At 46.3% G+C, this 27,349-nt stretch overlaps 1 protein-coding gene across 1 annotated transcript; it reads left to right on the forward strand.

Moving 5' to 3' along the window:
• The first annotated feature begins 9,111 nt into the window (after window positions 1-9,111).
• Dhrs7c (dehydrogenase/reductase 7C) lies at window positions 9,112-26,998 on the forward strand. Its single transcript, XM_036194631.1, has 7 exons — window positions 9,112-9,242; window positions 9,438-9,597; window positions 18,302-18,414; window positions 19,748-19,958; window positions 23,281-23,373; window positions 25,886-26,041; window positions 26,740-26,998. Exons 2-7 carry the CDS (start codon window positions 9,444-9,446, stop codon window positions 26,946-26,948), a joined length of 936 nt encoding a protein of 311 aa, XP_036050524.1. The 5' UTR covers window positions 9,112-9,242; window positions 9,438-9,443; the 3' UTR covers window positions 26,949-26,998.
• Window positions 26,999-27,349: the final 351 nt, after the last annotated feature.

The raw sequence follows: 27,349 nt of genomic DNA on the forward strand, positions 1-27,349 counted from the left end.
TATCAGCTACTGACACCCTAGTTTAAAGTAACATCATAAGCTTCCCTGACTCTGAGTTTACTAAGTCTCCCAAAGGAAGCAGAATCATGGAAGTCTTAAGGGGAAAAGATGAGGGAAAAGACTCCCCATCCCTTACAGCAGATGTGGAATATGTTGCCTATGCGGATTTAGTGACGGACAAAACCAGAATAGTTTTCTCTAGTTGACACAGGAAATATGTGGATATACATGCTTTCTAATTTTCATTAAGAAGATGGAAATTTTAAAATAAATTTTGTTGCCTAAAAATATTCTTCACCAAGTGTGGGGACACAGGCTTTTAATCCTAGAGCTCAGGAGGTAGAGAGAGACAGGTGAATTTCGGAGAGTTCAAAACCAGCCTTGTCTACATAGCCAGTTCCAAGACAGCTAGGGCTATATAATAGAGGGGCTCTGACTCAAAATAAATCCATAATGTCTATTTACGATGAAGCCAGCTCGGAAGGACAGTGAAACGATAGAAAGAAGTGGAATGACATCTTATCACAGTGAAGTAGAACAAATGTTTGGATTGTCCTGCTTCAGTTAAATCACCAGGCATGCTTGCGTCTAAAAATAAACTCTGCCAAGTGGGCAGGCCTCGTGGGAGGTGGTGCTGTGCTCTGGGCTTCCTGGTGTGTTTGGTTATGATCCTGTATCAATCTAGTTCCTGTTTTAAACTGGCATGGGATGAAGCCACAGGTAGTGGAAGGAGCATAGACTGCCAGATCCCGAGAACCTTAGATATGTCCTAGCTCAGAGCAATTTAACAGAACTTACATTTATTTGTTTATGTGTTTATCTTGTGTGTGTGTGTGTGTCTGTGTGTGTCTGTGTGTATGTGTATCTGTCTGTGTGTGTCTGTGTGTGCATGTGTGTCTGTGTGTGTGTGTGTGTCTGTGTGTGTGTATGTGTGTCTGTGTGTGTGTGTCTGTCTGTGTGTGCGTGGGTGTCTGTGTGTGTCTGTGTGTGCATGTGTGTCTGTGTGTGTCTGTGTGTGTGTGTCTGTGTGTGCATGTGTGTCTGTGTGTGTGTCTGTGTGTGTGTGTCTGTGTGTGCATCGTGTCTGTGTGTGTCTGTGTGTGTGTGTCTGTGTGTGTGTCTGTGTGTGTCTGTGTGTGTGTGTGTGTGTGTCTGTGTGTGTGTCTGTGTGTGTGTCTGTGTGTGTCTGTGTGTGTGTGTCTGTGTGTGTCTGTGTGTGTGTCTGTGTGTGTCTGTGTGTGTGTCTGTGTGTGTGTGTCTGTGTGTGCATCGTGTCTGTGTGTGTCTGTGTGTGTGTCTGTGCGTGTCTGTCTGTGTGTGTGTCTGTGTGTGTGTGTCTGTGTGTGCGTGTGTGTCTGTGCGTGTGTGCACGTGCGTGTGTTCATATGCCACAGTTCAGGGGTGGAGGTCAAAGGACAATTTGCAGCGTTGGTTCTCTCCTTCCACCATGTGGGTCCTGGGGATGGAACGCAGGTGCTTAGGTTTGATGGCAAACACCACCAGCCCCTCAGAGTCTTTTTTGTTGTTATTGTTGTTGTTGTTAATTGCATTTATGTGCCTAGTAAATATATTTCTGGGGAAAAGAAGCTAAATGTCTATAATGAAACACTAATTTGTTTGTGCTGAAATTAAGTTATACTATCAAAGAGTAAAGCAGAGGGACCAACTAATGTCTTTGTGTTTAAGATTCGAGTTGAGCATCTGTCTGACAAATCACTGGTCCCATGTTTTGCTGTGCAATGTTAGGGAGCCAGCTTCTCTCATCTCGGAGATGAGTGCTGGCATTCCCCAGGCTCCTTACCCTCCAAGCACAGAAGAACTGATACCCGGTAGCTTCTGCCCTTTGTAGCACGTGGCTTCTTTCATAGGATGCATCACCCTGCATGTGTGTGCAGGGAGATCCTGTGTGAGTTCATGACGTCAAGTCTAAGCTGGTCCCAGAGAAAAGGAAATCCTCAGAATTGCTCCCCCAAAGACGCTTGTCTGTCAGGTAAATACCTGACAGTGGATGATGCCGAGGAAGAAGTGAGCCTCCTGGAGTCACATGAACAAAACTGATGTCGAAGTCGATGGTAGCCTACGTAGATGTCAGGTTACCTTCGGTCACTGAAGCCCAAGTCAAACAGGTTGTTTGCCTTCTTTAAAATCTGAAAATGTTGCTTGTACACCAGGTGTCATGGTGCATGCCTATGATCCCAGCACTGAGACAGGTGGATCATGAGTCTGAAGTTAGCCCAAAGTCTACAGACAGGTCCTTTCTAAAAAAGACAAATGTCAACATCATTAAGGCATAGCATACAAAGAGAAATGCATCTAAATTATATCTGTACAATGTAAGGCATTTTCAGAAAGTGAACACTTACCCCAGGAACCCTATTGCTCATCAAGAAACAAACACATGTCATCTCTCCTCTTTGCCAGAACACAGACACTGCCACATTTTAATTCTCCACTGTATTAAAATTATCTCTTTACATATCTATCCCCTCTTAGCAATCATAAACCTGTTTTGAGTCTATATAAGGACTGCTCCTTATATCTCCAACATCTAAATTAATGGCTGATGTGTGTGTATATGTGTGTGTGTGTGTGTGTGTATAGTTGTATACATGTGTGTGTATTTGTATAAAGTTCAACACACACACACACACACACACACACACACACACGAGCCAGACAGCCTTATAAAAATAATTTTATGGGAAATAATATGGTCATGATGAAGAACATGAACTCTATACCAGAAAATCTGTCTGTTTGGGTTTGGATGTAAAAGGGACCATTTTTCATTTGGGTTAAAGAATTTGTCCCCACCTAAGGGCATTATTGATAGTGCTTGGATCATGAGGGCATCAATAGGCTAACTGATGAGTTAATGGCTGAATGGGTTATTAGAGGATAGGTTCTCATGGAACAAATAAATAACTTGGGGTATGTGTGACTTTGAATGAGAGCAGAAAGCTCAGTGCCCCTGTCTCAGAGACAGCCAGGATGTAGGCACAAAAACCCACTGGCCATTTTAACCTGGAAGCTATCTGTCCTTGGTTAACCCATTGGTGAGTTTTATCAGGTGTCTACAATGCCAAAGGCACCATGCCACTTCTCCTGCATGAAAGAATTTAGAATTCCAGCTGGGGCCAGTGCTTGAAGAACTGGCCCACAGCCAGAATCAACACCAGCAGACAAGGTAGCGTCCAGGCATCAGATGTTCCACACAAGGAGCCCATCTTTCATTGGAACCCAACCTGGCCCTCAGTGACCTCCCCTGCCAGGGGTCAGGGAACTCGGGAGAAAGAGTCCTGTGGCCCTCTTTCCAGATGCCAAGAAGGACACAGCTGTCAGGAGGTGGCTGGGTAAGAGTGGGGAGGTTCACGGGCAAAGACAGGGAGGGGGAGCCAACGGTTTCGGCACAATTGGCGATTCAGCCCTTAAGCCCATTCCCTCCCTGGGAATCAGTTTGACCCACGTCTTCCAGAGATGATGGGAGCTGTATTTCTGTGAGCTCCCTGGAGGAACCACAGCTGATAGTTCCTCTGAGAAGGACATCTTCGGAGCCCAGGAAAATGATAGCAAGTCTGGAAACTGAGGCTGGAATCAGATTTGCTACTGAAGCATTTTGACTCCTTAAACACGGACAAGGAGCATGTACATAGAGCCCTGAATGGGTACCACAGGTGGGACTGAGATAGTCCCGGAAAATCTTCAGTCTTGGGTGCAGTGAGCAAAAAAAAGCAGATTTGGAAAATGTCCAATTTTCTACAGATTAAAGGACATGTCAAGGACCCATGTGGATGACCAAATGTATCTGTTGCTCTCTTTAGCAGCATTGCCTCAGGAAGGTAGGGCAGAAAGGGCCAGGATGACTTTGAGTTGTTCCATGCAGCAAAGGAAGGCATGTCTTCTACACCAAGGTGTGGAAGAAAAGAAGATGGCAAATTAAAACAAGGGACTTGAGGAGGACAGACTGGGTTCTGTCCTCAGCTCCGGCAAAAAAAAAAAAAAAGGGGGGGGGGGGTTGGGGATTTAGCTCAGTGGTAGAGCGCTTGCCTAGCAAGCATAAGGCCCTGGGTTTGATCCTCAGATCCACATTAAAAAAGAAAAAAAAAAACAGAATATGAAACATCATGCTTTATTGAGGTCCATGGGAGACCTGCCCCTTTCTGAATGGAGATGGAGTAGTGGATGGGGGGAGGGGTAGACAGGAGCTGGGGAGAGGGAACAGGAAGAGAGGAGGGAGGGAAAACTGTGGTCTATATGTAAAATAGATGAAAGAAAATTAATTAGTAATAATAATAAAGAATACAAAGCACACCTGCCCCAGGGTGCCTGCACATGCCCACTCTCCGAAGAACAAACTGAAAATGTGAGATGGATTCACACAATAACCACTGTTCCAATTTTATACCACTGTGTGGATGAATCTCACAAACGTGATGCTAAGCAGAAGTGTCAACTCTGTGATTCTATTTAAATAAAGTTTACAAACAAAGACACCCATTTAAAGATTGGGAAGTAGTTCCCCATTGGAGCTGGAAGGAAGGAGACCCATGTAACATCAAAGAGTCTTATTGATAAAATCAAACCTGAGGCCAGTTATTGGGGTGAATGCTGGAAGATCAGAGGGACAGAACAGGCCATAGCTTCCTCGCCTTGCCAGTTCCTCAGCTGGTCTTGTTTCCTTAGACTGCAAGATTCTGAGTCCTCATCCAAATCAATCTAAGCTGAACTGTGCTGCTCAAAGCCTAAAAGTTTAACCAGCCAAATGCTTCTAGTTTCTGGTCTTCAGGCCTCATATAATCTTTCTACTTTCTGCCGTCACTCCCTGGGATTAAAGGCTGGATTTCTGGGATTAAAGGTGTGTGTCACCATGCCTGGCTGTTTCTAATGTGGCCTTGAACTCAGAGATCCAGAGGTATTTCTGTCTCTGGAATGCTAGGATTAAAGGCGTGTGCTACCATTGCCTATCCTCAAGTTTAATATTGTGGTCGTCCTGTTCTCTAACCCCAGATAAGTTTATTAGCCTGCACAATATTTTTGGGAACACAATACCACATTTACCCTGTTTTTGTCTAAAATTAAAAAAAGCTTAAAACTAATACAAGAAAAATCATACCCAATAAGTGTATACAATATACATAGTCAAGATTACATTAACGATGTCTAGTCCATTAACATTTGACAGATTCAGGCAAAAAACTCCATTATATATAACAATGTCCAATCTAGTAACATTTGATAAACTCAGATAAAAAAATTTCATTACTTATCCTATTTAAAACAAGTAGTTTCTTTTTAAAAGTAGATTCAAAATTGATCTTTTTTCTTATCATATTAATATTCTCTCTTTTTTCTTTTCATAAATGTTTCAATAATCTACCTTTTGTCATTTTTATATCTTTCCCTTTTTCTTTTTAGTGTAGATTCAATGATCTACCCATTTATCCTATTATTTCTTTATCTTTTTTCTCAGGGTAGATTCTACCTCATATCTATATTTTCCTTTTTCTTTTTTAAACAAAAACTCTATGTTTGGGTTAATTGTCAAGTCCTGTATCATTTGTCCAGCCTCCTGCATAATGAGAAAGTGCAGGGCTTGTTTCAAGTCCTTGTTCAAGTAGTCTGTCAGGCTGGATCATCTCAGCTAGCCATATCAAAATTGTCCTAAAAAGTTTGTAGTCCAAAGTCGATCTTCCCATGATGTTAATCAGCTTAATGGCTTTATCAAAGTCCCTGTGGAATCATCATTGTGGGATCCTGTCATCCTTTTGAAGATTCCAAAGTCACTGTTAGGCATGGTCATGGTTCCCTTTAGATATTTTTTTTCCTCCTCTGTGGTGTGGAGCAATCACAGTCTGATAAAGGTCTGTCTCTCAGAACCATGAATGCTCTTCCCTAGAAGAGAATATCTTCCCAGCGATTTCTCCCCACCATTTGTCTTACCAAACTTTTCCAAACTGACCTTTGCCGATGCTTTCTTGTAACACGATGGTCCAGACAATTCTTCTCTGAACAAGCAGCAGTAAACCCTTTTTCCCAGGTAGCAGCACCACCACAGTCACCAACACAACGAGCAAGAGCCGGCAACTCAGAGCAGCACCTGCTGCCTCCATAGTTCCACTGCCACTGTTTGTAGCCAGGTCCCGGGCCGAAACTTCTCCTTAGCAAGCCTCCTGGGCCAGCCTCAAACTCAGGATCCTCCTGCCTCTGCCTCCGTCAGCAAATTCTACCAGTGTGTGCCACCACAACAGACCGAGTGTAGCTCGAGCCTGAGCGGGGGCCCGCAAGGTCACAGGCAAGAGGCTTTTTCGTGAATTCGTACCTTTAACGTTGGGTGCCAGATGTAACATGAATATCAAAGAGTCTTATTAATAAAATCAAACCTGAGGCCAGTTATTGGGGTGAATGCTGGAAGATCAGAGAGACAGAACAGGCCACAGCTTCCCCAGACCCACAGAGATATATTTATGCTATGTGTGGTGATATGGGTGCTGGTCACATAAATGTTTGTTATAGAGTCAGCAAGTACCATACATCCCGAATGCAGACACTAAATGCCGATAAAGAGATGAGGTTTGTGATGTTCCTGGTTAGTCCTCATTTCTAAGCAGTTTCTATCTGACATCTCACCTGTAGTGGGTAGCTGTTTTCACCATGCCCTGAAGCACCACCCCTAGTGAGGTAGCAGGTAACCATTATACCTGCCTATGACCTTGAAGTAATGCCCCTGTGGCGCAGCTGCTCGGGACCCTTAAGACCTGGGATGCATATTCATGGCACTCTCTTCACTACCTCCTGATTTTGGATGCTGGGATGGACCAGATCTTGCCAGAGAACAGCCTTGGACCGTGCCTCACCCTTCCAGGATCCTGTGACAAATTCCTCTATTTATCTTGTGAGTTTTCTTTCACAAATACATTCCTTTGCCCACTAAGCAGACTTCATGGATTGCTAGTGATATAATCCCATTACTCATCCTCCACCCACCACCCACCCCAGCCTTACTCTCACCCAGCCTGGCCAGCTCTGTAGATGAACGGTCTTATTAAATAAGAAATACAGAGCCAATTACAGAGTTAAAAGCCCAAGAGGTCAGAACAGTAGCTAAGAGCTGAAAATCCTTTCTTACCCTCACTGCTGCTGCTGTCCTTCCCCTCAGCAAGTGGCCTACTTCCTGTGTGTCTGTCCTTCTATTGACTTTCTGTTCTGCCTTCTCATTGGTTGTAAACCCAACCACATGACCTCCTTGTCACTGCCTGTCTGTACAGACCTCCAGGTCTTCTATGGTTAGTATTGAGATTAAAGGCGTGTATCTCCATGCTGGCTGTGTCCTTGAACACACAGAGATCCGCCTAGCTCTGCCTCCTAAGTGCTGGGATTAAAGGCGAGCACCGCCACTGCTGAGACCACCACCCAGCTTCTGCTATGGCTTGCTATTATCTCTGACCCCCAGGCAACTTTATTTATTAACATACAAATAAAATCACATTTCAGTACAAATAAAATATCACCATACAGCTCCATTTTCTTTACAGTATAAGTGCTGTGTGGCTAGAGAAAATGGTTCAGCACTTGAGAGTTCTTGCTGCTCTTACAGAGGACCCAAGTTTGGTTCCCAGCACCCAGGTCAGATGCCTCACAACCACCTGTAACCAGGGGATTGAAGGAGATCTAAGACCTCTTCTGGTCTCCATAGACACCCACAAACATGTACTATATACTCACATAGACACACACATACATATAAATAAATAATAAAAGTAAACTTTAAAGTGTAACAGACAGGATGCTGGGGTGGGCCTGGGGCTTTTGATGGTTTTAGCCATACTGAGTTCCTTATATAATTAAATTATTTAACATCTTGGATATTTAATCATAAAAGATAGCAACAGAACCTGGTGCCAGGGAGTCTCCCAGGAATCCACAAGGATGACCCCAGCTAAGATTCCTAGCAATCGCAGGAGTGACTACCCTAATTGTCAACAGCCTTCATCCAGTAACTGAAGGAAGTAGACGCAGAGATCCACAGCCAACACTGGGCCAAGCTCTGGGAGGAGGGATCACACGAGCCAGGGAGGTCAAGATTGTGATGGGGAAACAAACCCACAGAGACAGCTAACTGGAGCTCAGGGGAGCTCATGCACTCTGGATGACAGCTAGGACTGACCTGGGCCCTATGCATGTGGGTGATGGATGTGTATCTTGGTCTGTTTGTGGGGCCCCTAGCAGTGGACCAGGATCTGTCCCTGGTGCATGAGCTGGCTCTTTGGAACCTATTCTCTATGATGGGATGCCTTGATGCAGAGGGGAGGGGCTTAGTCCTGCCTCAACTTGATATGCCATGCAGTGTTGACTCCCATGGAGGCCCTACCCTTTCTGAGGAGTGGATGGGGAGTAGAAAGGAGGTGGGGAGAGGGAACAGGAAGAAAGGAGGGAGGGGAAACTGTGGTTGGTTTGTAAAATAAAAAATAATAATTTAGGGCTTGGGGATTTAGCTCAGTGGTAGAGCGCTTGCCTAGCAATCGCGAGGCCCTGGGTTCGGTCCTCAGCTCCGGCAAAATATATATATATATATGTAGTTTTTAAAAAGATAGCAACAGTTACCTCCTGGAAGCTTAGAATCTATGCCAGGTTCAAGAGAAGCAGGATCTTATTTTGTACCCCAAGAGATCTGCAAAATAAAACTATCATTCTTGTTTTAGAGAGAAAGAACTTGAGCCTCACAAAGACAAGAAGTGCTCTCTACACAGTGCTCTTTTCTGTGTGGACTTTTTTAACAGGTTCCATTCCACTGACCAGCTTTTTTTGCTTCTCATCCCTATCCCCCCTTGGGAAGGGAAAGCCAGATGCCTTGATGCCCACCTAGGTCTGAGCCACCTGCAATTACCCAGTGCAGGAAAGAAAGGCACAGACATTTGTGCTGACAATCCCAGGGACTGATCCCTGACTCTCCACCCAAACTAGAGGAAACTCTAATAGTCCCACCAGCCAGCAAAGCTTTAAAAGTCCTGGCAAGAACTCTGAAATCAGACCCGGCCAGCATGTGTCCCTGAATATCAGAATAGACACTATATTTACCCTGAAAAGCCCTTTAGTGCAACTGAGAGCTATAAATAACCATTAGGGCCCAAGCAAGTGGCCTTAACACATGGATTTCCTTCCAAAAATGCAGACCCATTTTAATTAAATTTGTAATTAGCCTTAGGGGAGGGCAGGCCCCCAGGACTTCTCCAGTGTGAGACACCGTGAGTAATTTCTGTTTGTTGAGCATCTGGGGATCTACACGCTCCTTGCTGTTCGGCTGAAAAGAAACTCCCGGGAGCTTGCAGAGCCCGGTTCCCTGGAGGACAGACCCTGGGCTTGGAGGGAATGAATGCTGGGAGCTTGAAACTCCCCCTGCCCTGGGTGTTGCAATCATTTGTCATCCTGCTGTCCTGCAGAGCAAGATGGGGATCATGGCTGTCCTGATGCTGCCCCTGCTCCTGCTGGGGATCAGTGGCCTGCTCTTCATTTATCAGGAGGCATCCAGGCTGTGGTCAAAGTCTGCCGTGCAGAACAAGGTGGTCGTCATCACCGATGCCATCTCAGGACTGGGAAAGGGTAAGCTGGCTTCCCTGGATGTGTGTCCATCTCTGCCCCACAAGGGGACCTGTGGAGGTGTGGAGCACACCTGCTGATAGGGAAGGGTCAATTCAATGGGCTCTTCTCTTTGAGAGACTGAAGCTTGCTTGGCCCATGATTGGCAGGGTCGGGATGCCTGGGGCTGCAAACTCAAGGCCCAGTGTTAGGAAAGTGTTGGGTTTGATTGCTTCAGGAGTTTCCAGAAATCTTGAAATGCCAAGCCCTTAGTTGGAGCTGCATACTGGATATGAGGATGCTAGATTTTAATCCTGGTTCCAGCACTTAAGTAGCAGGTACCTTCACCTATGTGACCATGATGTCCCATGTATAGATCAAGGATGACAGCAGTCTCCACTTTGGAATGTGCAAATGGATTTGCACATGGGTGGAACTTGGAACAACAGTGGCCACCGTTCAAGTGTTGCTAGAGATGGCCATGTTGCGTACATTTTCCACAGAGTCCACTCACCTCCTGTGCCCCACGTGACTACTGCCTCCCACCATCTCACTTCCTGGCCTTGAAGGCATTTTCATTGACAATCCCTAATTGTGGTATTTGTGAGAGGAATATCCTTTTGGTTTAGCAGGATTCCATTATTCCTAATGATAGCAGTGTAATCCTGTCACACAAATTAATGACAATTTCTTCTATTATTTTTGTTATTTAATCCAGCATAGAAACCACATAACCAACCATCCACTAGCTGCTCAACGGGTACCAATGGATCCACGGTGTCCTAAGCATCTCCTTTTCTAGAGTCTCTGGGGAGTGGGGTGCACTTCCTCCCATGGTGTAGCCACTGGGAGAACTTCTGTGGCCCTGTCTCTGAGGTTTCCCCCACAGCCTGCTGCTTGTTCTCTTGGATGTCCCCAGAGGTAGCATGTCTCCCTGATCAGAGGCTGGGTGAGGTCTCAGTGAGTGTGTGCCTTGGGTCAGCCATGGCGGGTGAAAAAGACATTAAGCCTAAGACAGTGGATGTGGCCTCTGGAGCAATTGCCAAATGGGCTACCCTAACTCGTTGGGATTGGCACTCAAAAGCTGAGGAGACACATGAACCCACAGCTCAGTCTTTCCCCAAGCCAGCCAGGACACTCTAGTTTGCCCATCCGACCAGACACAGGACCACAGTGTTGTTAGGAAAGTCATGAGTGACTCACCTGAAGCTGTTCAGTCATGGGCTGTGGGACATTCTCTCTCCAAGTAGAATATGTTTTTCTAGGAGCAGGCCAGGTCCCTGGAGCCTTCTCTGCCACCTTACCTGTGCCATCCTTTCAGGTGGCCCCCAGAGACCTGCCTTCCCACCTCCTAAGGTTCTGCACATGCTCACCAGCACCCATCTGGTGTCCTTCATGCTAATGCCCCCACACCTACCTCAATGCTTCCCATCTAGCAAACACTCAATAAATGTTCTTAAAATTTTGTTTTGAATCTGCACTGTCCCCCAACAGACTCATGTATTAAGTGCTATTTTGGAAGCTGTGGGGTCTTGAGGTCAAGGTCATAGTGGTTGTTAACCTGCAAACCCTTTGGGAATCAAATGATGTTTTCAAGGAGTCACCACAGACCACTGGGAAAATGCATATATTTTCATTGTGATGTGTAACAGTAGCAAAATTACAGTTATGAAGTAACAACAGAAATAATTTTGGCTTGTGGGGAGTCACCACAACGTGAGGAATGGTATTAAATGGTCACAGCATTAGGAAGGTTGAGAGCCACTGCCCTAGAAGAGGGGCCTGGCTGTCAGCAGTAGGTCATGAGCTACAGGCTTGGGAAGGTTGTACCTTCTCAACCCTCCTCCCCCACACAGGCTGTCACCTCCAGTTTCTATCAGCACAGACCCAGCTGTTGCCCCGTGCCTTCCTGGCAGAATGGATCCTCTCAAACCTGGACCTAAACAAACCTTTATTCCTATAAATTGCTCCTGACAGGATTTGTTCACAGCAGTGAGACAGATAACAAGTACATTCAAGGACCAACATCAGGGAAGGCACCCAGAAAGGATGTTCATGAATATCTGTTTAATTGCTCTCCACTTTGGTTCCAATACAGCCAGAGAATGAACTCTACAGGATTCAGTTCTTTGGAGTTTGTCAAGGTTTGCTCTCTGGTGTGGCAGTGGCCTGCCATGCAGTCTCTTCCCAGAGGGCTGGGAAAGAATGCTCCCACTGCTGTGCTTGGGTAGATGGTCCCGCAAATGTTAGCTGTGTCTTGTCGCTAAAGATGCTATTCAGAGCCTGTCTTTGGAATGTTCTGTGTTAGATGGGACCACTGTTCTCCTTGGGTGAGAGTTGTGTGTTTATTTCAATAGTCCCAGTTATTGTTTGTTTGTTTGTTTTAATCTCATTGGGTTATATCACACATAAGTCAGAACCCCAGGAAATACACCACAGGTGTTTGCCGAAGAATGTGGCCTAATCAGTCAAGATTCCGATCACTATCCTCTGGGACTGCATCTCACTGGCTCTTTGTACCTCCCACCTTCCCGACTCTATCCCCAACCCTGCAGAAATGCAAAGCAGAAAGGAATGAAGTCCAAGCATTTGCAAGTAACATGAGATCCTGGGTGTGTGCGACTTTAAATAAATGCCTGCTTTCCATGTGCTGCTGATGACAACAATCCCAGACACCAGCTGCTCCACTTCAACCTCAAGGCAAGAAAAAGTAAAGCCACTCAAGCACGGAGTGGCTTACACGCAGCCCATACTGTGCCCAGGTACCCCTAGAGCCAGGATGAACCCTGTGGGTAGTTATAGACTAGGGAAATCAAGGGAACAGCCCAAATCCAGACATCTAGTCCTCATCCCAAACCATCACAAGTCAATCAGGTCAACCACTGTGTTACCTTGTACTCACTGGGTCTGCAACAAGAGTGACAATCAAAATGCCTAAGCAATGAACTTGGCCTTCAGGGAGAGCTGTCCAGATGCTATCCCAGCCTGTTTTCTCACAACCCCCAAGATGTCAGTCCTCTTTAAACACTGCTGAAACCTAGCCATCCACAACAACATCTCATAACCCCTACAGGCCAGCCTTCCTCACTTCACCGTCTCTGGAATTAGAAATCGCTTTACACTCTTTGGCATCTTAGATCTGAGGAAATATGCAGGTAAGTGCCCAGTTTGTGTTTATTGGTTGGAAAGGGCGCAGTCAGCATTGAAATGCTCAAGGGGAGACAAATGCTGAGCTGAGCTGATAACAAACTCAAGCTGGCTGTGGTCACCTGTAATTCTAGCAGGAGGAGGCAGAAGGATTGGGAACTCAAGGTCATCCTCAGCTATGCAGTGCGTTTGAGACCAGCGTGGGCTACCTGAGATACTGTCTCAAAAGTAAATAAATTAAACAAATGAATAAACGTAAGGGTTGGAGTACAGAGGTCCTGCCACAAAATGCTCGGCAGGATTGAAAGAAGAGCTTCAAAGGAATTGGTCCACTGTGACAGGCAGGGCAAGACAGAAGAGCTAAGTTCCTTTACGTCACCACGAAAGAAGAGGCAAAGACGGGCAATGGGGGAGTGCCACCAATTTCCCCTTCATTCACTCCAATTCACATCCATTCAGGATGATTGTCCCCCTCAGCCGTCCCTCTCAAAAACACCCTAGCAACACTCCTAGAGGTGTGCCTCAGTCTCCTAGGTGATTCCAAATCTAGTCAAACTGACAAGAAGATTACCCATCAACCCTGTGATCCCAGCATCTGGGAGACTGCAGCAGGACAGGAGCATCACGCAGCTGGAAGCCAGCCTGGGCTAAGCAGTGAGATTCAGTCTCAAAAAACGACAAAAACAAAACAAGAATAAGTAAGAATTTCCAAGTGGGCCTGTTGGTGTGGACCTGCAAACCCAGCTACGTGGGAGGCTGACGCAGGAGGATTGCAGGTTCGAGATCAACCTGGACAACTTAGTGAGACCTTGCAGATACATCCCACCATTAGGAAAGAGAGTGGGCGATGACAGTTAGCCCCAGCCTGTCCCCCTCTTGGTGGTGGGGATTGGTCAATGGGCAGCCTAATGTGGAGAACAATTTCCCCCAACCTGGACATCGGACTTCTTGACGTCTTCATTCCTCTCCCCACTTAGCAGTGGTGGGAATGTGGGAAACGCCTTCCAACTCTGTACCCCATTGCTCTGATACGGGGAATTGGTCATCATGGCTGACTCACACCCAGCATGCCTGCTCCAGCCACTCACAACCACAGCTGAGCCTTCTCCCTCCAAACCAAGTGACAATAATTCCATAATTGTCAAGACCATAATCATAAAAGATGAATTTCTAAGTAATAAAACATAAAACACACATAGAACTGCCTCCCTGAGGAGCATCCTGTGTGGATGTTTGGCTTTCTTTCCTTTCTGCTTCTTGGTGAAGCTGACAGCTCAGTCAGTGCTGTGGGAGGGACGAAGAGTCCCCTGGGATAGATCAAGGCCATTCAAATCAGCCCAGACAGGAACCTCTTCCTGCAGCTGGACAGAAAAGAAAGGTCAGGCTGACTTTCTGATTGCAGACATTATGTACATTATACATTATATACAATACACATTATACACAATCCTTCCATCATGGCACACCCCCAAAAGACAAGTCAAACAGGACTAATTCATAACCAATGTGTCCGTTTTCCTTAATTTCTTTTCCCACCCCCATTCTCGATGGCCTAAGCTTCTTACTGTTTCTGACCTTTCTAGGGATAAAGAAACAGAAAAGAGGACATAGAGGATAGCAAGAGATGTGTTTACCTAAGGGACACACATTGTAAGATGGCTCCGAGCTACATGGGCAGGGCACACGGCTGGGGGTACGGCTCAGTGAGAATGTATTTGCTTGACACATAGGAAGTCTCTGGTTTCAGCCTCTGCACTGGGCCAAGGTGGACACCAAAGTGTTTTCTTTCTATTATGGGCAGCTTTGTGCCCCTCAAAGGCTTCCATCAAAACATCCAGCTGCACCTCTGGGAAGTGGAGCATGTGGACTTCTCCCATGGCTCTCCTTCCCTTGAGCCCTAGTTTAGGGGTAGGCAACTCCATAGAGACCAGTCTGGTCTGGGTTCCCAGCTATCTCTTAGCAAACCATTCAAAGGTTCCACAGATGCCTTCTCTCCTGGAGATGATGGGAAGGAAGAACATCCCAATCTTGGCCCATGGACAAAAGCTTATCGTATCCTCTACAAGGAAGCCTGCCTCCTAAGCACTTCTCCTCCTTCCCCTCCTCCTCCTTCTCTTATTCCTCCTCCTCCTTGACCTATTTGTGTCTTATTTTAGGGCAAAAGGAATGAACCTAATAAAGCAGTTATTTCTTTTGAAAGCATGCATGTTGTACTAGCAACTAGCTTTGGAATTTTATATCTATTGTATTTTAGTGCCTCTGAAATTTCCAACTTAATGCCCGGTTACTACCCTGCTTTACATACAAACATATGTATTCAAGTTGTAGTGTTGTGTTTGACACATGCTTAAAATAAGATTTATTTATGTATGTCTGTGTGTGGGTATGTGCACATGAGTACAGATATGCAAGGAGGCCAGAAGAGGGCGTCAGATCCCCCAAAGCTAGAGTTACAGCATTTATATGCCCAAAGTAGGTGCTGACAACTGAACTCGGGTCCTCTGTAAGAGCAATAAGTGCTCTTATCACTGAGCCATCTCTCCAGCCCCTGATAAGCTGCTTCTAAAGCTCTTGTATTTTAAACTTACTTTAATATGAATTTCTTTTCATGCCAACAGATTCATTTTTGTAAAATCAGTTTTAAGGGTTTGACAATATTTTTCCTAGATGTACTGTAATTGACTTAACCAACCTCCTATTATATGAGACATTTGCAATTATTTCTGGTGTTTTACTGTTGGCTGTGGTACTGAGATAAGCAATATTACAACTGTGTCTGTGTAGACATTCTTAATGGTTGCTTTAGAAGGAATACCCATAAATGAAATTGATGAATCAAAGTCCTTTGAAGGATACAATCAAATTTTTCCTTCAAAACCTGTAGCAATTCATATATATATTAGAGCAAATGTGAGATAAACTCACTGCTCACATCTCGCTAAGATTGTGATCAGTTTTGTCTTTCAATATCTGACAGGTCAAAATTACTGTGTGGTTCAAATTGCATCTCTTTATCATTTCATGAATATTGAATCTTAATCTTCTGTTCATTAACTGTGTTTTTTTTTTCTTTTTCCCAATTGATTCTTCTTACTTGTAAAAGTCCTTTACATATTGAATAAATAAGTCCTTTGCTGACATACAGGTTGTAAATACTTTTCTTAATTTGTTTGCTCTTTACTTATGTCTTTGCTGTAAAAAAAAATTTAAGGATAAAAATCTATAAATCAATTCTGATACAATTTGTTTCTTTTGGGCATGCTCAGAAGACCTTCCTCAATGTAAGAGAGCAGCTTCACCTCTAGCTCTGTTCTGGTTCTCTTTTTACGTTTAACTATTTTGTATGTTATAATATGATGCATCTAGCTTTTTACCTCCCAAACAGGCACCCAAATATCATTTTTTAAAGATTCATTTTATTTTAATTATATGTATGTGTGTGTAGGGTAATATATGCATGTGAGTGTAGTGCCCTTGGAGGCCAGAAGAGGACATCTGATCCCCTGGAGTTAGAATTACAGGTGGTTGTGAACAGGCTGACAGGTGTTGAGAACTCAGGTCCTTGGCAAGAGTGGTACTCACTTTCAACTGAGCCATCTCACAAGCCCCCCTCAAATTTTTTTTTAGGTAATATATTCTTTTCCCACTGGCTCAATATATTAACTTTATCATATGGGTACTAAATTCTCATCAATACCTAGCTTGATTTTTGTCAATATTTCTTACCTCTGTTGGAATTGTTAACATTTTGTTCTAGTTTCGGCAGCTTTATAGTGTTGCTGTCTAGGTACTTCCTCCAAGAGGGGATATTGCAGTCAGTAGGTGATGGACAAAAGTGTGCAAAGGCTGGGCCTCTCAAACACTGGCAAGACAGCTCTTCCTGCCAGCTGCTGCTTTTCCAGACTGTCTGAGGGTTCTATTACTGTGAAGAGACACCATGACCACAGTAACTCCTATAAGGAAACATTTCATTAGGGCTGGCTTTCAATTCAGAGATTTAGTCCATTGTCGTTGAGGCAGGAAGCATGGTAGCATGCAAGCAGACACTGTGCTGGAGAAGGAGGCAACAAGAGCTCAACATCCAGATCAGAAGGCATCAAGAAGAAAAAGACACTGGGGCTGGTTAAGCATTTGAAACCTCAAAGCCCACCCCTAGTGACACATTTCCTCCATCAAGGCCACACCTACTCCTACAAGACCACACCTCCTCATAGTGCCACTCCTGGTGACCAAGCATTCAAACACAAGAGCCTATGGGGGCCATTCCTATTCAAACCGCCACAGAGACCCAGCCTAAGTTAGTACCTCCCATGGCCACAATAAGAATAAACTGAGAAAACACATGGATGTCTTTCCCAACCATTCCTAGGACAAACTGTCCAAACATGTGTGCTTTCATTGTTTTAAAGTGTCTGGATTATTGTTACCTGTGAATGTTGTATATCTGCCAGCTATTGCCCTAGAGATGATGACTCAGTAAGTAAAGATGTTTGCCACCAAGTATGGTAACCTATGTTCCATCCCTGGGACCCGTATGGTGGAAGGAAATAACAGACTCCCACAGGTTTCCTCCAATCTCCACATATGTACCTTGGCATGTGCATACCAATGCACACAAACTTGTCTACAAAATAAATAAATCAATGTTTAAAAAGTTAAGGAAAGCCCTATATTGGATGAGTCAGTAATAAGTTCAGAGTGAAACATAAAGCAAAGTCAACATTTTTTGTCTTTTCTTTTGTTTAAGATTCTAATTTAATTACATTTCTTCCTTCCCTTCCCTCCCTCCAAACCCTCTCATGTGCTCCTCCCACTTGCTTTCAAATTTATAGCCTCTTCTCATTAATTGTTATTGCAAACATATAAGTATTTGTATATGCATGTATATAGACATGACCTGTTGAGTTCACTTAATGTTACTTGTGTGCATGTTTTCAGGGCTGACCATTTGGCACTGGACAACCAGTTGGTGTGCTCTTCCCTGGGGAGAACCATCTCTCCCACTCCCAGCTTTGCTGAGTTGCCTGGAGTTCTTTGTGTAGAGTGGCCTTATGGCAACAAGCCCTACTAGTGTCTCTCTCCACAGAGAAAATACGGAGAGCTGGGTGCTATGTGGTCTAAACAGACATGGTAGCTCTTACCAGTATCTACAAATTGAGGACTCCCTAGGGCTATGGTCTCAAAGGCTAGTGACTCTCTCCATTCAGTATAAGGAATGTCCATCATCAGAACTACCCAGCCAAGCAGAGCTTGCTGCTGCCTGCTGTGAGCTTCCCTTCAGGGAAGCAACCAAGATGAGGCTAGAAACAAAACACACCAACAAACCAGCCTAGCCTAGGCTACCGCTCGGTGCTAGAGCAATCCCTTAACACATGCAAGGTTGGTGTTCAATCCTTGGGACCCCTAAAACATCTAGCCTGTGGAAGGGATTGAATGAAATGACTTCTCCAAAAGGAGGACCTTGTGGTGATGGATGAGATGTCGGGATTTTTTGACATCAGGAGTTCCTAAGAGGGGAAATCCCTTCTGTGGCTCACTCATTCACACAGCACACCTTGCCTCCCTTCCCTCTTCTCCACAGAGTGTGCTCGGGTGTTCCATGCAGGTGGGGCAAGACTGGTGCTGTGTGGAAAGAACTGGGAGGGGCTGGAGAGCCTCTACGCTACCTTGACCAGTGTGGCTGACCCTAGCAAGGTAAGGTCCTCTCCAGACAGCTGAGATATCCCGAGCCTCCATCATTGTTAAGGAGCAGTTTCTGGGGAAATGCGACAGTAGCTTGGGAGAAATCAGAATCGACGGCACTGACCCAGATAGAGGCCTGTCTGCCCTGACCCAGATAGAGGCCTGTCTGCCCAACAAAAGGCTCTGGCTTGTTTTGATCACTCACCGTGGCAGAACATGGGCACCGATCCCAGAGTCTATGTGAGTCAGACTCAGCAAAAAAAAAAAAAAAAAAAAAAAAAAAAATCCTATAGCGAGTGTACCAGCTGTGGGTTATGATTACAAATAGAGCTGATGTTCAGACAAGCAACATAAGAGACTGTAGCATCAAAGACATCAAGGAACCCCCTCCTAAGCCACCCAGACTACAGGTGTGGCCTTCAGCACTCTTTAAGAAGAAAAATCCAACCCTCGCTCCCGAGCTTGAGGTTGCTGTTTGCAAGCAACTCAAAGGAATTCAGAGCTAAAACCTGGCACTTGAGGAGAGGAATCGATTAGAACCTCACAGAATGCTACACGGAGAATTTCTTCTTGGGGCATTATTAGGTTTTTGGTAAAGACCAAGTTGTGTGGGAAATACTGAGTTCCATTCAGCTTGTCTTTTCAGAGCCTTTGATATGTGAGCGTGTATCTCCCCAAAGAACTTGGAGATCAGCGAATGTTTCCCAGACAGATGTGACCCACAATGGGAGCCTTCTCTTCCAGGGTGTATGTCAGAACTAACATTTGCCCAAAAGTGGCCTTGACTCCAGAGTACTATCAAGCCCCACCCCATCTTTACCTCTAAACCAGTAACATCTTGGAGACAGCAAGTGTCCAGAGCTGAGTACAGCACCTAGCGCATAATAGATGCTTCAAAAGCAGCGCTGGGTGGAATGTACCATTTTGATCCAAAACAAGGGGTAGCTGCCAGCTACTGTGCTGAATTTTCTTGTAGCTTATAAAACAAATGGGGAAGCAGCAATTTCCAAGAGGAACCCAACAGTGTTCAAAGTTACGATGCCAGCACCAGAGCCAGTCACAGCCTCCAAAGGGTCACCCAGTTTGATCAGCTGAGGAGCCCCGGCCACAAGTTCAGACTTCCTACTGCTTATCAGCACATAATTGCAGCCCTGGTCTCCAAAACCAGATTCTCCAGCAATCTCCATCGCCCCCCAGTTGTTTTACTCCTTCTTCTTTGTCTTGGTCTGTTCTCCTCGTTAGTCTCTGGCTTTGAATTCCCGGCAGGGTAGCTGTTCACCAGAGGGCCCCCAACATCTCCAAGGAAGTGATCCCAAACATGTTGACTCTCTCGTTGCTCCGGCAGACATTTACCCCAAAGTTGGTCCTCTTGGATCTCTCAGACATCAGCTGTGTTCAAGATGTTGCCAAAGAGGTCCTGGACTGCTACGGCTGTGTGGACATCCTCATCAACAACGCCAGCGTGAAAGTGAAAGGGCCTGCCCATAAGATCTCCCTGGAGCTCGACAAAAAGATCATGGACGCCAACTACTTCGGACCCATCACCTTCACCAAAGGTCCTGTGAGTCTCATTTTCCTCTGGGTCTGTGGGCCACCAGATGCTATGGAAAGGCCTGTGGTGCCACCAGGTGGCCATCTGGTTCTAGACAGAGTTCTTCAACCCAAGAAAGCTCCGAATTTGAACCCTGAGAGCTTTCTGGTCCCCAACTGTACATGTTGGTCACCCAAAAGGAAGTGTCTTGCCATATTCTCACTTCACTGTGAAACTCTGCCCCTAATTCACATCCCCCGCCCCGGTAGCTCTCTCTTTGTCCCCCATCCACAGCCCCCCTGTCTGTGAGTCTGTCTCTCTGGGCCACTGTCTTCAGCCTTTGCCTAAGTTTTGCTACCTAGGCCTTAGAGTTGTTCTTCACCAACCGTGAGAGTTGGTCAAAGGCTCTGTCTTCAGAAATGAAGGAGATGGGGCTGGGAGACGGCTCAGAGGGTAAAGTGCTGTTCCAATGCAAGCATGAGCACCAGATTCCCAGAACAACTTCAAAGCTAGGCGTGTGGCACACGGTTGTAAGCTCGGCTCTGGGCAGGGGAAAGATAAGAGGATCCCGGGAGCTTGCTGGCTAGCCAGTTTAGTCAAAATAGCAAGATCCAGGTTCAATGACAGACCCTGTCTCAAAAAGTAAGAAGAACAGTCAAAGAAGACACCCAAAGTCGACCTCTGGCCTCTATGTGTGCATGCACAGGGGAGCACACACATGTACACACACACACACACCAACAAGAAAAAGAAAGAAGTGAAGACTGTTACAGTGCCCAACTATGAAAGATTCAGTATTCTCTTGATCCCTTCACCAAGACAGGATGTGTATGAATGTGTATCCCTTTACAGAAGAAGCAGTAGCCCTCAGGGGGACCTGTCTGAGGGCCTAGAAGACCTCCAGATAGAGATTTCTCACAGCTATGTTCAAACTCAGGTCTGCAGTCTGGCTTAGGGCAGAAGATGGCCATGGAAGAGAATCACAAATTGACCTTTCTCCTCCAAAACTGTAGCGGGAATCTTAAAAGATCTTACGAATAAAAACAAACCTGGGCCAGGTATTGGGGTGAATGCTGGAAGATCAGAGAAGCAGAACAAGCCACAGCCACCTCACCTCACCAATTCCTCAGCTGATCCTGTTTCCTCAGACTGGAAGCCTCTGAGTCCTCATCCAGAATGAATCTCAGCTGAACTGCTGTTCAAAGCCTAAAACCTTAACCAGCTCTAGTTCCTGGTCCTCACGCCGTATATACCTTTCTGCTCTTGCCATCACTTCCTGGGATTAAAGGTGTGGGTCACCATGCCTGGCTGTTTCCAGTGTGGCTTTGAACTCACAGAGATCCGGGTGGATCTCTGCCTCCAGAAGGCTAGGATTAAAGGTGTGAGTGCCACCATTTTCTGGCCTGTATGTCTGTCTAGTGGTTGTTCTCTGACCCCAGATAAGTTTATTAGGATGCACAATATATTGGGGGACACAATATATCACCACACAAAACCTGTATGTGTTTCACAGCAGAGCCGAGGGGACAGCATGAGCATGGAAAATGTGCCCATGTGGGGACCTGGAGCCCGGGCTGTGGTTGTGGAGGCGTGTTCTCAGGTCACTTTCCTCAGCTGGCTCCCGTACTGAGGCCTCCAGGAACGGGACTCTGAGGCACAGGGGAAGAGGTACCTGAGATAGAAAGTTGACTTTGTGCCGTGTCTAGAATGGCACTCCAGAAAGGACACATTTCCAGCCGGGCATGCTGGCAGAAGCCTGTATTCCCAGCACTCTTGAGGCTAAGGCAGGAGGATTATCAATTTGAAGCCAGGCTGGACCACATCGTGAGATTCTGTCTCAACAAAAAAAGAAAAAGAGCAGTTGTCCCCCATCCCCATCCTTGTTGCCACCCAAGCAGACCAGAAAAGGCATGTCACTTCGTCAACCTCTGGAAGGGCCACTCAGTGATGATGAGTGAGGAATGAAAGGCACAGTGTGAGAAAGGCCAGGGCTGGTGTATTCAGTCAAGGTTCCCTAAGGAGCAGAACTTACAGAATATATATATATATAAAAAACAGGCTACCACCAGAAGGTGTGGTTCAGATTGAAGGTGTATCTTCTCACTTCAAAAAATTTAATGATTTTAAGAAAAAAGGGAAAAAGTTGGGTGATGGTGGTGCACACCTTTATTCCCAGCACTCAGGAGGCAGAGCCAGGTTGATCTCTGTGAGTTCGAGGCCAGCCTGGTCTACAGAGCGAGATCCAGGAAAGGCACCAAAACAACACAGAGAAACCCTGTCTCAGAGGCAAAAAAAAAAAAAAGAAAAGAAAAGAAAATCCCTCACAGTTGTACCCAGCCACTCATGCTTTAGTTAATTCCAGACATCATCCAGTTGACAACCACAAATAGCCATCACAACTGGTTTCTTCTGGGTGGGCCTCCCTGTCAAGTGCTGAGGGACCAGAGTCTGATGGGAGCGCGGGGCCTCCCTTTGCTCTTCTCTAAGGCAGAGGGGCTGAGCTCCCATTCCGAGCACTCCCTTTCATCTGGACCTCTTTCCCTTCAGCCAGTACTGTTTACCCTCTTACCAGCTTTCTCCACATTTCCTCATTTTATATTAAATCTGCCTAAGGAAGAAATAGTATCATAGCAGCATACATCTAAACCCTTTCTGCTCACAGCCAACAAGAAGCCACCTAAGAACTAAGCAAGTGCATCTTCCCAGACAGCCTAGAGGACCTGTGCTCTTCCCTCTCTTTACTAAAAGATTAACACCTGCAAAAGAGGAGGAATTAGAGACACGCTGGAGGCTAGGTGCAGTGGTGCACACCTGTAATCTCAGCAGTGGAAGGCTCTGGCAGGTGGATCACAAGTTCAAAGCCTGTCTGAGCTACACAGCAAATTCCAGGCCAGCCTTGGCTGTATGCAGCGATCTTGTCTCAAAACAGCAGAAAAGTGTTCTTGAAGTAACAGGAGAAGTGAGGAGAAAACACCGTCCAAGCTGCATGTAGAGAGGACCCAGACTGGAGGAGGAAATGGAAAAATAGGAAAGAGGAGGAGAAAAGAAGGGAGGGGAGGAAGGGGGAGCAGGAGAGATGGGGGGAGGGATGAGGAGAGAGAGGAGAAAGTTCTGTGTCACTTAACTAATGCATTGGTGGGTCATTTCAAATCACCCAGCAATGAGCCAGCCAACTGGTCTCCCAGAAACACAGGGCCAGTGACTTCCTGGAACCACTCCAGCTCTGTCCCTTGCTGTCTAGAAGGCAAAGAGGTAGCAGAGCCATAGGTGACAAGGGTGGAGCTGGGGACCTGCCTCTGCTGCCTGCCTAGCTCTGACTTCTAACTGGGACTCCTTGTCTCTTCCAGTTCTGCTTCCCAACATGATCTCCAGGAGGACAGGCCAGATTGTGTTAGTGAACAACATCCAAGCCAAGTTTGGGATCCCATTCCGCACAGCCTGTAAGTCACTAAGACAAAATAGGGGTGTCCTTGCTGTGTTTTCATGTCAGAGCAAGCACCATTAGGTCTAGACCAGGCAAGGGACCATATATGGGATAAGGAGAATCTCATCCGGAGATGAGATGGGTCAGCTGAGGTTTCTTTCACGTCCCAGTTCCCTGATTTGGGGATGTTATAGACAAGGTTCCTCTCCTCCCAAAGTGCAGTCCCACAGGTGGAAGGACATGTGCTGCTTCAACATGACACTGCAGGTGAAGGTCACGCTCTTACATACATACATACATACACACACACACACACACACACACACACACACACACGCACGCACGCACGCACGCACACACGCACGCACGCACGCACACATATACATATATATCCCTAGCTCAAATACCTCTTCCTCTATGAAGTTGTCTCCAAAGACTAGAACTGGGGACAGGAAAGAAGAGAAAAAGAAGAGGATCTGTGAAATAGCAACATCATAGCCCAAGGGGTTTATCCGAGGCATGATCATGACCACTGAGAATCCCAGGAGATGGGCAGCTCCAAAAGCGAGATGTGAGTGGAGGAGACTCCGGGGGTGTGTTCCTGGGAACGATCAGAGAAACTCTGGAAATTTCCCACCTTTGTTTTGTCCCTGTTGTATTGTTTTGTTTTGTTTTGTTTTGTTTTGTTTTTTTCTGGGTGATATGACCAATGATAAACTCAAACAGTCCTACCCAGGTGAATCAAGGAGATTCACTGGCACCACTGACAGGGGGTGGATGAGGAGTCACCTTACAGGAGCATGGGTAACTTATAAGTGGTTACACCACTGAAGAAAATGTCTCTGCCCCACCTCCACCAACAATTAGCCACCTATATATTCTTAGAGAGGGGTGGTACCTCCGGACCTCCCCATCCCCATGAAAGACCATTATTGGCTCTTAAAGATGTGTGTGTGTGTGTGTGTGTGTGTGTGTGTGTGTGTGTGTGTGTGTTAAACTTATCACAGTGTTATAGCATGTATCAAAATTTCTTGCCATCTTTTCCATTGAAAATGGCAAATCCTTCACATCTTGGATATACCACAAGTTACTTATCTATATCTATTGATGACTATCTGTTGATACTACTTTGGAATTAAGAGTAATGAGTCTATGGACATGCATGAATAGTTTCTGTTGAGAACATGGCTTCACTTCTCCAGGACTGCAAACCTATGGAAGGAATTATATTTAAATGTTTATAAGAAACTCCCTAAGCTGTCTCCAAAGCAGACACACCCTTTCCATTCCCGCCAGCATTGCATAAGGGTTCTGAAACTGTGGTGATATTGTGTTCCCCAAAATATTGTGCACCCTAATAAACTTATCTGGGGTCAGAGACAGAACAGCCACTAGACAGACATAGAGGCCAGAAAATGGTGGCACTCACACCTTTAATCCTAGCATTCCTGAGGCAGAGATCCCTCTGGATCTCTGAGTTCAAGGCCACATTAGAAACAGCCAGGCATGGTGACACACGCCTTTAATCCAAGAAGTGAGCCTTTAATCCCAGGGAGTGATGGCAGAAAGTAGAAAGATATATAAGGTGTGAAGACCAGAAATTAGAAGCATTTGGCTGGCTAAGCATTCAGGCTTTCAAGCAACAGTTCAGCTGAGACCCATTCAGATGAGGACCCAGAGGCTTCCAGTCTGAGGAAACAGGATCAGCTGAGGAACTGGTGAGGTGAGGTGGCTGTGGCTTGCTCTGCTTCTCTCTGATCTTCCAGAATTCACCCCAATAACTGGCCTCAGGTTTGATTTTATTAATAAGACTCTTTAAGATTCATGCTACATGAAATCTCCTCCACTCACCAACACTAGTGATGGTCCATCTTGATTTTAGGCCTCTTTGTGGTGTGAAGAAGTGGCTTTCGTTAACTGTCACTATTTTCATGAATATAGAATCAAGTCTACCGTGAGCTCTGAGGGTGGGCCTACTGAGGCATGGGGGATAGGAGGCCAGGATTCTAGCCAATGCTTTTCCACCTTTGGATGTGGACCCTAGAGCCATCACATGACCTCTCAGCATCTCCCTTACTCTTCACAGAGTGGGGACGATGGCTCCTCTATCTCTTCATTCAGTGTACAGTGGTCCCTCAGTATCCATGGCAACAGTGGTCCTCAGACACCCTACAAATGGTGTTTGCATCCTCTTGCATACTTTCCATCATCTCTGGATTGCATGAAATACCTAATACAGTTGTGGGGAAGCTGCTACAGTGTCCTGTTTAGGGGACATGCAATTATTTTTCTGAGTATTTCAGTTCATGGTTGAGGAACCTGTGGGTCTTGAGGGCTGATTTAAATTAAGGAGACAGCAAGCCACACAACAGGAGCAGAGATCCAGTGAGACAGTGAATGAATTAGTTTAACCCAGGGAGCTTGCAGGCCCCTTTGAGCTGGGAGGAAGATGTACATCTGCCCTCTTGTCTACAGTCAATCCCAGAGAAGCCCTTCCTGTACCCACCTCTGACTGGTCTTTCTTCCAGATGCAGCCTCCAAGCATGCCATCATGGGTTTCTTCGACTGCCTCAGAGCTGAGGTTGAGGAGTACGATGTTGTGGTCAGCACCGTGAGCCCGACCTTCATCCGTTCCTACCATGTTTATCCTGAGCAAAGAAACTGGGAGTCATCCATTTGTAAATGTAAGAGTTGAGAGAGAACCCTAAGTCTGGAGGTGGAGAAACTAAGCCTTTAGGCTTGAGGTACCAGGTAGAGAACATACCCAAGCTGCACCCAGCAGACCCTGGCAGGGCTGAGCTGGACACTCACCCTGCTCAACAGCTTTTCCCAGACCTAACAACAACACTTGGTCTTTAAGAACCACCCTGCTCCCTCTTTCTGAGGAGGCAGTTCTGAACGGACGCTAAGCCTTCCCATCCAAGACTGCCTGTACCTCAGCCTTGCCTCTGCCACAGCTTAGAGGCAAGCCCTGTATAGAGCTAGGCCCCGTTTTCCCTTTTGGAAACAGGGAAGAAGGTTCTAGCCCATAGCACATTATTCTAGAATACTCTCACGACAGAGATTGCTCCTTACTCAGAGCTCTAGGTCTGCACTGAGACACCAACACGAACTGGGCTGGAGGACCGAGCAAGGAGCACCACACATGGCAGGCCCTCTTTCTCCTTATCGCTCAAGCTCGTCCCCATCCCCTCCACTGTGAAGGTGCCATGGAGAAAATGAGGCCGTAAACAAAGCAGCAGAGGCTGGAGGGTCTTTCCCAGGCTTGAGGCCGGAGGATAGCAGAGTGTAGGGAAACCCTGACTTTAAAGATGCACTCAAGCATCTTCGTAGTCAGGGGATTTGAACCAGCTGCAGCCGCCGCAGCGTGTGCTTTCTTCAGTCTTTTGCAGGAAGCTGGCCTACGGCGTGCACCCGGTGGAGGTGGCTGAGGAAGTGATGCGCACGGTGCGGAGGAGGAAGCAAGAGGTGTTCATGGCCAACCCGATCCCCAAGGCTGCTGTGTTCATCCGAACCTTCTTCCCCGAGTTCTTCTTTGCTGTGGTGGCCTGTGGGGTGAAGGAGAAGCTCAGTGTCCCAGAAGAGAATTAACCATGAGAGTGGCCAAAGGGGCCACTGAGGGGGAATAAAGGCTCCCCTAGCTAGTGCTGCTGCCTCATCTGTCCTCTCCCTCCTGAGAGGTCGCTTACAGGCCACAGGCCAAAACCCGCTAGATCCCCTGCACAAGGCTCTCACCCTCCCACTGAGGGTGGCCAAGCTACCCCAGAGCTACAGGGCCCCTGGGTGTCTCCCACACAAAAGCAAGGGGCACATTTCCAGAAGCTTCTCTGCTTTGTACAACTGAGCAGGAGTGTATGAGCTGTAACACATCAAACCATCACTTTATCCAACCCTGCTATGGCCTCTAGCCTGCCCAGAAACACCCACCACCCCCACCACCACCCCACCACCACCCACCCTCACCACCCCTACCACCCCACCCACCCACCCAT

The sequence above is a fragment of the Onychomys torridus genome, chromosome 8 (genome assembly GCF_903995425.1).
Source record: "Onychomys torridus chromosome 8, mOncTor1.1, whole genome shotgun sequence".
NCBI lineage: Eukaryota > Metazoa > Chordata > Mammalia > Rodentia > Cricetidae > Onychomys > Onychomys torridus.